This window comes from Garra rufa, chromosome 13 (assembly GCF_049309525.1).
Source record: "Garra rufa chromosome 13, GarRuf1.0, whole genome shotgun sequence".
In the NCBI taxonomy this organism is placed as follows: domain Eukaryota; kingdom Metazoa; phylum Chordata; class Actinopteri; order Cypriniformes; family Cyprinidae; genus Garra; species Garra rufa.
The window spans coordinates 23,166,701-23,176,777 of record NC_133373.1 but is presented as its reverse complement, the minus strand read 5'-3'; the positions used below and the strand labels follow the sequence as shown (position 1 = coordinate 23,176,777).

Sequence of the window (10,077 nt, the reverse complement as noted above, 5' to 3'; positions counted from 1 at the left end):
CCAAATGGGAACCAAAAACTAACGTTAGGGAAACGTTCTGTATTTGCTGGATAGTTAGCACCTTGACTAAGGAATCTGTGTAATTTAACCCTTGTGCGTTCAAACAAAAAGTTACACATAGGTGCAAAATGGACAAAAACTGTCAAAAAAATACGTTTTATTATTTTCTTCCACTTTCACTGATGTCGATTTTTTTTAACCGGCATCTGTTCTATCCATAGATACCAAACATTCATTAATTTTCAGAATTGTAACTCTTTAAATGCTGGATTGTTTGCATAATGCCACAGGTGCTTTTTTAAGAAAAAATGAAAAAAAACAAAAAACAGTAGTAATTTCCATATACTAATTGCTAAGCAGATTTTTTTTTTCTTTGCTTATTAGATTCTTGGTGTGTCAGTGAAGAACAACAACATTAATTTTGAGGCATTTATATTTTTATGTAGTGTCAGATTTAACAAAAAATGTGTATGCCAAATTTTAAAAAATGGCACAATTTAGTAAAAAAATTGAAGCCTTGCCGATAGAATGAATGCCTATTAACAAATATTGCATCATTTTAAAGTCAAATGGCCCAGGGTTAAAAAATTTTATGGGTTTCAATGTGGACATTTTTGTCCTTTAAGGAGTAGTTCACTTTCAGAACAAAAATTTACAGATAATGTACTCACCCCCTTGTCATCCAAGATGTTCATGTCTTTCTTTCTTCAGTCGTAAAGAAATTGTTTTTTTGAAGAAAACATTTCAGGATTTCTCTCCATATATTGGACTTCTATGGTGCCCCCGAGTTTGAACTTCCAAAATGTAGTTTAAATGCAGCTTCAAAGGGCTCTAAATGATCCCAGCCGAGGAAGAAGGGTCTTATCTAGCAAAACAATCGGTTATTTTCTAAAAACATTTACAATTTATATACTTTCTAATCTCTACACAGAGTTCACACAGAGCTAGACAAGACGAACATTTTAGGTTTAAAAGTATATAAATTGTATTTTTTTTTTTTTTTTTTTTAGAAAATAACCCATCATTTTGCTAGGTAAGACCCTTCTTTCCTCGGCTGGGAACGTTTAGAGCCCTTTGAAGCTGCATTTTGGAAGTTCAAACTCGGGGGCAACATAGAAGTCCATTATCTGGAGAGAAATCCTGAAATGTTTACCTCAAAAAACAATTTCCTTACGACTGAAGAAAGAAAGACATGAACATCTTGGATGACAAGTAGGTGAGGACATTATCTGTAAATTTTTACTACTCCTTTAAGGTAATATAACGTATTTTTTGTACAGAGGGTAAAATAGATTTTTTTGAAGGAAATGATGGTGAAATATTAAAACTTCAATAAAAATAAACACCTGAGCAAAAATGTATGCAGTTGGCATTAACACAGGCACACTTATAACAAAAAAGCAAAACTGAAATGGACATAAATGTCCATAAGGTCGCACAAGGGTTAAAGTAACTAGTGCTCTGCATCAATCACGAACAGGGAAGCTAACTTTCCCCCGAAATCGGTCTCCCCACCCCCATTGCTCAATACTTCATTTCCCATCATGCTCTCTCAAAAAGCTTTTTTCCCCCTTCTTTTCACAGTAAGCACTGAAATCAGATGCTGGTTAGCTGCTCCACTGACGCGATGGATGTGTGTTGATCTGTCGGTATTTTGAGTCACTGAGCCTCAATAACGGAACGGACTCTTTTACGCATGTGATTCACTATGCCGCCTCGCAAGAAGGAGTACGGGATAAAACGAGCGAGCGGTTCCCTGGTCCACTTCAGACCGTCCGTGAGCGCGACCACCGTTCGCCGTCACTCCGCCGTCGTTCCTTCGGTGCTGACGTTCGCCGTGATCGTGGCATCCGGAGGCCTGTTGCTCATGATAGAGAAGGGAATGCTGAACAGCGTGCAGACTCCGCCGCCACGCGCCAACGGGAGGAAAGTGGAATACCGACTGAGGAATAGCGACGCGGCTGTGGACGTGGAGTCTCAGGTAAGGTAACATGGTCAAACAGAGACACAATTTCATAAATTGTGAATAAACGGTGACGTGTTTTGTGAAATTCATAAATGTTTTGATATGTTTGCATTTAGTCGTCAAACTTTCTGCGAGTTTCGCGAGTCTGAACAGCAGAGCATTTTCATGGTAACTCGGGCTGCGTCTCAAAACCTAGTGAGCTTCCTACCTAGACAACATTGGGGGGATGCCAGTATTCAGTTCAATACAGTGTCCCCAGTTTTTACTTAGCCAAAATAGCCAAGTAAACATGTTAAAATGGCTTGCATCACTCTAACTATACACATAAAACAGAGTTTTTGTTATTTTAAACAAATAAAGCACAAACACGTTTCAAGCGAGAATAGAAAGTTTGTTAGGTTTTATATGAAACGATAAACAATTATTTGGAATAAATACATTTAAGACACTCATTTAGACTTTTGGACTGTAGAGTAAAAGAAGTATTTTTAAGGTGTAAAACCCGATTATTCCTATTTATATCGGATTAATCCTATTATACTCCCTTCTTATTACTTAACTGGGGGATCTATGGATTTGGTTAAAGTTGGTATGTGGGAAGCATCTTTGATGGAACAGAGAAACTCCATATTTCATTCCAGAAAATATTAAACAGCTGCTTACCTTCAAGCCAAGATATGAAATATGAAACTTGGGGCCAATTCTTTCAAGTTAAGATCCCTGCTGTGCTCTTGACAGAAGAGTACAATCACATGACAGTTCAGCTACCTTCTCTGATCTCTCAAAACCACTGATATGAAATCTGGACTCTTGCTTATTGTGTAAAGTTATTACACATATTCAGTAGGTATATTGTGTGTGTGTGTGTGTGTGTGTGTGTGTGTGTGTGTGTGTGTGAAAAGGGCAACTAAATGTGAGGCATGAACACTCTTATGCTGATAGTATATTTTGCAACATTTTTTTTCTTGTTGTGTATGTATTCTGAAAATGATTGATTGAATTGGTTTTAAGTGCACTTCACTTGATGTTTGGTCATGCAGTGGAATGTCCAGAGTAAATGTTTTCTTCTGTTTAATAACACATCTTCATGTTTCATCTGCTTTTGGCTTTATGGAAATTGTTCAATCTAAACATAGTTTGCTATTTTGAAATGTAAATATTTGTTATTATTAGTGTACATTAGGAGAAAATTATATTTAGAGCACACAGTGAGTTGTGTTGAGACCTTTGAGTAAATTCACTTAATTCAAGAATCTGTTGGTACACAATGTCACAAAAAAACTGATTATCTGATTGGCAAGTTGCACCCATTAAGGGCTCATATTTGCAGCAGAGTCCAACCACTTTATCAGTGGCCAGAATTTTTTCCGCACAGCAGTTTTCAAGTCTTTGTTAAAGCATTGTAAGCCATCAACCAAATCAACTATGGGAATTATGATATTCACAGTGCTTCATGGGAAGGCAGTTTCCACCACTGAATAAAAAATAAAGAAGGTAATTGTGACTTTTTATCTCACAATTCTGACTTTTTTTTCCCTCAAAATTGCATGATACAAACTCGCTATTTGACTTTTTTCTTGGAATTGAGAGATAGAAACTGAAAATGCGCGTTATAACGTTAGAATTGTGAAATATAAACTCAGAATTGCGAGATATAAAGTCACAATTCTGACTGTTTTTCTCAGAATTGCCTGATGTAAACTTACAGTTGAGAGAAATAAAGTCAGAATTGTGAGAATTATAAGTTATAAAGTCCAAGGTTGAGGGGGAAAAAATATGTTCTCAAAATTGCGAGTTTATATCTCACAATTCTGACCTAAAAACTCAAAGAAACTCGCAATTTTGAGAAATAAGACACAATTGAGTTTGTCTCGCAATTCTGACTTTTTTTCTGAAAATTGTAAGTTTATGTCTCACAATTTTGACTTTATACCTTGCTATTGTGTGAGTTCATATCATGCAAAAAAAAGTCAGAATTCTGTTTGTCTAGCAATTCTGACTTTATAAATTCGCCATTGCGAGTTTGTCTCAAAATTCTGAGAAAAAAAAGTCAGAATTGTGAGATAAACTCGCAATTCTGAGAAAAAACAAGTCAGATTTGTGGGTTTGTTTCGCAATTCTGACTTTTTTTCTAAAAATTGTAAGTTTATGTCTCACAATTGTGAGATTAAAACTCCCAACTGCGAGTTTATATCTTACAATTTGGAGGGGAAAAAAAGTCAGAACTGTGTTTGTATCATGCAATTTTGAGAAAAAAAGTCCGAATTGTGAGTTTGTCTCGCAATTCTGACTTTTTTTCTGAAAATTTTACGTTCGTCTCACAATTCTGACTTTATAACTCGCAACTGCAAGTTTATCTTATAATTTGGAGGGGAAAAAAGTCAGAATTGATTTTGTATCATGCAATTGTGAGAAAAAAAGTTAGAACTGTGAGGTGTGAACTCGCAATTGTGAGGAAAAAGTCAGAACTGTGAGATGTAAACTTGCAATTGTAAGGAAAAAAGTCAGAATTGTGTGAGAAAAGTCACAATTACCATTTTTAATTTAGTAGCGGAAATGGGCTTCCATAGTGGATGCGCACTAAAATGTACTTTTGGTGTGATTTAATTTAGATTTTTGATATTTGATGTATTGCTAAACAGATATTTAAAGGGAAGCCCGGTTTTTAAGACCTGTGGCTTAATATAACGTAAAATTATGTCTCTTACTAAATACTGTAGTAGAAAACCCATGAAAGACTCACGTTATGTAAAAAATCTGCATCGTTTTAAACATTATGGATTATGGGGGGAGCCATTATTTCCATGACGTAAAATGGCTGCACTCTGTGAGCTACTGGGCTACCTGTTGCTATTTTTACCACAACACAACTCAGAAAATAAAATACTGATACGATGCCACATTATGCAGCTTTTGGTTGTAATTTTCAGTCGAAGGGCAACAAAAGAAGGGATGTAAGTCTTCAATGCTTTCCTAGCGATAAGAAGAGCAGAAAAGAATGGGAAGATGCCTGTGGACAAATAAAACTTCCTAAAGACCTGCATCTTTATTCTTTCCACTTTAGCCCTGATGGCTTTTAGTAGACCACAGCTACTGAAAGAGCTTACAAACAGCAGAGACAAGAAATGCTAGATGCCATTCTGGCAGGATGTAAACATGTCAACGCTTGTCATGACGCCGCAGCCACTCAAGGAGATTCTCAGCAGAGATTTCACTCAGTATCCAGGGACATTTAGACTCCTTGTGGGGAAAATCGATGGTACGACCTTTGGTTCAAGCCTACACATGTCCATCGCCATCAGTAAGCTATTTCAGTAGCTGCGGTCATCGTATAAGTATTTTATTTTACAAGTTGTGTTGTGGTAAAAATAGCAACAGGTAGTGCTAGTAGCTCACCAAGTTCAATCATTTGACATCATCAAAATAGTCCAAAATATGTAAACCACATGGATTTTTTTAAATAACGTAAATCTTTCATCAGTTTTCTACTACATATTTTAGTAAGAGACATCATTTACATTGTTTATGATTTCTGCATGAGTTTATGCACTTTTAATCATGCTAAAGTTCTATATGCCTCATTCTCCTCAGATTGTACAAGAGATCCGCAACCGCACCATAAGATCGATGTGCGGTCAGAAGAACATGCCTCACAGCGTGTGGTCTCTCAGTCCACTGCAGAGGAAGACTCTCCTCCAGCACATACTAGTAAACGACGAGCATCGCTTCCTCTACTGCTACGTCCCCAAAGTGGCCTGTTCCAACTGGAAACGAGTACTAAAGGTACTAAGCGGCGCTCTGGCCAACGTGGACGTCAAAGTGAAGATGGACCATCGTGCGGATTTAGTCTTCCTGTCGGACCTTCCAGCAGAAGAGATTCGCCACAGACTACGGCATTATTATAAATTCATGTTCGTGCGAGAACCAATGGCACGCTTGCTTTCAGCCTATCGGAACAAGTTTGGCGAAATTGAGGCTTATCAAAGAAAATACGGCGCGGAGATCATACGCCGCTATAGAAAAGGGTACGCAAAGGATAAAAAAATAGCAGGGAATGACGTGACCTTCACAGAGTTTGTGCGTTATTTGCTTGATGAAGACCCGGAGCGCATGAACGAACACTGGATGCCCATTTACAACCTGTGTCAACCCTGTGCTATAGAGTACGACTTCATCGGCTCGTACGAACGGCTGGAGAGTGACGCCTCTTACATTCTGGAACGCGTCGGAGCGCCCCAACACGTACGTTTTCCCGAACGCCAGACTTGGTACAAACCCGTCACCAAAGAAACGCTACATTATTATCTATGCACTGTGCCACAGAAGTTTCTCAAAGAGCTCCTGCCCAAGTATATTTTGGACTTCTCTCTATTCGGTTATCCTTTACCCAACACAACCACTGAGTACTGTAGGCATTAAAGGGTTAGTTCACCCAAAAATGAAAATTAGCCCATTATTTACTCACTCTCCAGGCATCCTTGTTGTATTGGACTTCCTTCTTTCAAACGAATGCAATCAGAGTTATATTAAAAATGATCCTGGCTTTCCCAAGCTCTATCATGGCATTGGGTGGGTGTTTCTCTTCAACAGTCAAAAACAAGTCCAATAAAGTGCATCCATCCATCATAAAAAGTGTCTCACACAGGAAACCTTACTTACTCTCCTGTAAACAAACGATGCAGTTTTTCCGCTGCCATTATAGGCCTAATTTTATCTTTTATATAGCACCAGATCACAATAGAAGTAATTTAAGGTTACCTTTCCAATAGAACAGTTCTATACCTGGTTCTTATTTATTTTATTTACACAGCGTCATGTAATTTCTTTCTCTACATGGTCGTGCGTCTACAATTTGTCCTCCGCGAAAACACGGATGGGATCACAGAGTCAATTTATAAAAAAAAAGAATTTACTATAGCGCAGAATGCCACAGAATTAGTTGATTTTTAGATGAATAAATTAAAAGTTGGTCTGTCACTTCGAATCGTGATATGGACTGGTGTCAGTGAATACTGAAATGCAGATAGATGGTTTAAATATGAATGCATGTTCCGTTTGCCTCTGTATGTATGAATGGCTTTGGTTTTGTTTACTACACACATACTAAAGCACACGTGACACTTCTGGTCATTTTCGGCCTTTGCGTCTTACTATATGATGATGTGAACTTTCATTGAGAAAACACAGCAACGGCAGCCTGTCAAAATGAAAGTATGGTTTAACATGTAACAGAATTTTATTAGTCTTGTATTATTTTTGTACAGTATAATGTAGGTGACTTAACAGAATATTTACACAATTTTTCTTTCATGTATTTTCATAGTAAACCTGTTTGCCCAATTTAATTTTCATTTGATAATAAATGTTTATTGCCCTCATTTAATTGTCAGAAAAATTTAAACAAGAATCTCTTATTTTTTTCACTGAAATAAATGTTTTCGTAATTACACAAAGTAAAGTACTGGAGCGGCTTCCGTGTACAACCAGTTGGCACAAGTAAGATTAAAGTGATGGATATTTTTCTTATGAAAATACATCGATTCGCTACAGGAGGCCTTTATTCACCCCCTAGAGCCATGTGAGGCACTTTTTATTATGAATGGATGCACTTTATTGGACTTACTTTGGACTGATGAAGAGAAACACCCGCCCATAGCCATGAGAGAGCTTTGAGAGCCAGAATAATTTGTAATTTTACTCCGATTGTATTCATCTGAAAGAAGGAAGTCGTATACACCGAGGATGCCTGGAGGGTGAGTAAACGATGGGCTAATTTTCATTTTTGGGTGAACTCTCTCTTTAACAAAGGCACCAGCTTTATGAGACTGTCTATAATCTTTCAATATGTTAATATTTTAACACTTTAACAGATTTTTGTACCTGTACAGAATTGAAAATATATTTGAATATAAGCCTCAGTACAGTGTATTTGAGAGCTATTTAATAAGTTCAAACCACTATTTAAAACTGGAAATACTCAATCAGCTATTTTTATTCAAGAGATGTAGTAGGAAATGAAAGAACATTGTGCTGTGCGCAAGACTATCGCAAAAGTTTTATATTAGTAAGCACAAGCTTCCACCGTTTTTTTCACTTGTCTTTGCAGTATTACCGTTTCCAGTGTTTTCTTTTTGATTATTTAGATAATTACCTCTGCTGTCACTCTATGATGTTGCTGACTAATCATTTTACAAAATGAAATGTGAAGGTCATAGAGAGAAAACGAGTCTCCGAATAGCTTTTGAGGCTGTTCCTATCTGTATCTAATGCGTTGTGTTGAGTTTTATACGACCAATCAAAAATATTTTTGACCGCAAACTTGAACTCTTCCCATCTGCCACTTCCTCTGAAAAGATGAGACTCAGTTGAATCCCTTAAGAGATTATGAGGAATGCAGTTTCACATCCAAAAGCAGAAGTACTGTACAACGAGGAAATAAAAAAAAAAAATTTTGAAAGCCACAAGCTGGATTTCTTCTGGTATTTTTTCTAGGACTAAGCATATTTATATTAAAGAACTAAGCTAGTAACAAGCTGATGAAAAAAGGAGGGATGTTAGGAATACTAGGAAGTACATTTAGGCTTGTTCACACCAAGAACTATAGTGATAACTACACTACCAGTCAAAAGTTTTTGAACAATAAGATTTTTAATGTTGTTGTTTTTTTTAAGAAAGTCCCTTTTGTTCACCAAGCCTGCATTTATTTGTTTCAAAATATGTCAAAAGCAGTAATATTCTGAAATATTTTTACAATTTAAAAAAATACTTTCTATTTGAATACATTTTAAAATGTAATTTATTCCTGTGATCAAAGCTACATTTTCAGCATCATTACTCCAGTCTTCAATGTCACATGAATGACCTTCAGAAATCATTCTAATATGCTGATTTGCTGTTCAAGAAACATTTTTATAATTTTTTTAAATCAATATTTAAAACAGTTGAGTACATTTTTTAGGATTCTTAGATGAATAAAAACATCCAGACATCAGCATTTATCTGAATTAAAAAGCTTTTGTAACATTATACACTATACCATTCAAAATCTTAAAAAAAATTTGGGGAAAGAAATTCTAGAAATTAATACTTTTATTTAGTGCTTTAAATTGATCAATAATGCAAAACACATTTACAATGTTACAGAAGATTTCTATTTGAGATAATGCTGTTCTTCTGAACTTTCTATTCATCAAAGAAACCTGAAAAAATCTACTCATCTGTTTTCAGCATAACAAACAAATGTTTTTGAGCAGCAAATCATATTAGAATAATTTCTGAAGAATCATGTGACTGAAGTAATGACGCTTTGAAATCACAGAATAAATTACTTTTTTTTAATATATTCAAATAGAAAACCATTATTTTAAATAGTAAAACATTTCAAAATTTGACTGTTTTTGCTGTACTTACTGTTCAAAAACTTTTGACTGGTAGTGTATATCCATAAAGTTTTAGAAATTGTAATTTATAAGAATAGCAAAGAAAGATCAAGAGTATTGTTGTTTCCAGAGGTGCTTGTCTTTTCAAACGGCTGCTAGGATGTTATGAGTGGTTCTCTGTCCAGCTAAATAAAACAAAAATAACCAACAGAGAACATTACCAAAATGTATTTATTCGCTTCTATTTGAACCGTATGATAACGTAATGTTAGGGGAATGTTCTGTGTTTACTGGGAGGGTGTTGCTAGTTAGGTCCTGAAATTTTCGAGTGGTTTCTAATGCATTGCCAAGCCGTTATAGGGGCCGCTCACACAGAATACATTTTTCCATTACAATGAGCTGCTTTTTCGTTTTCTATGTAAACATGAGCTAGTGTTCGTTGGCCGTCACTCTTAACTTCAGACGCATGATATGCCATTCATTCAAGTCCAACTTAAAAATAAACATTTAGCATTTTTTCCCCATTCTTGCTTTTTTTTGGTTTGTTTTTAAACAAAAACACATTTTGTGTGAACAGCTCATTAGGGTGTTGTGGGTAGAATTCAAGTGCCAATCATGTACTTTTATATATTTACTGGCTAAGTTATTGTTAGCCATGAAAAAAAAACATCAGTCATTTAACATAATAGCACACTTTAGTAAACCCTCTCATTCATGTAGAATAAGGGGGTT

At 35.9% G+C, this 10,077-nt stretch overlaps 1 protein-coding gene across 1 annotated transcript; it reads left to right on the top strand.

Moving 5' to 3' along the window:
• Positions 1 to 1,596: 1,596 nt before the first annotated feature.
• chst14 (carbohydrate (N-acetylgalactosamine 4-0) sulfotransferase 14) lies at positions 1,597 to 8,586 on the top strand. The gene is made up of 2 exons (XM_073816477.1): positions 1,597 to 1,981; positions 5,558 to 8,586. The coding sequence occupies exons 1-2, from the start codon at positions 1,709 to 1,711 to the stop codon at positions 6,383 to 6,385; spliced, it is 1,101 nt and encodes a 366-aa protein (XP_073672578.1). The 5' UTR covers positions 1,597 to 1,708; the 3' UTR covers positions 6,386 to 8,586.
• The last annotated feature ends 1,491 nt before the right edge of the window (positions 8,587 to 10,077 follow it).

Excerpts from the sequence above, each read along its gene's own strand:
- chst14 (XM_073816477.1), top strand. The coding sequence starts at position 1,709 with ATGCCGCCTCGCAAGAAGGAGTACGGGATAAAACGAGCGAGCGGTTCC. Across the intron at positions 1,982-5,557 it reads CTGTGGACGTGGAGTCTCAG|ATTGTACAAGAGATCCGCAA; the intron begins GTAAGGTAACAT and ends CATTCTCCTCAG.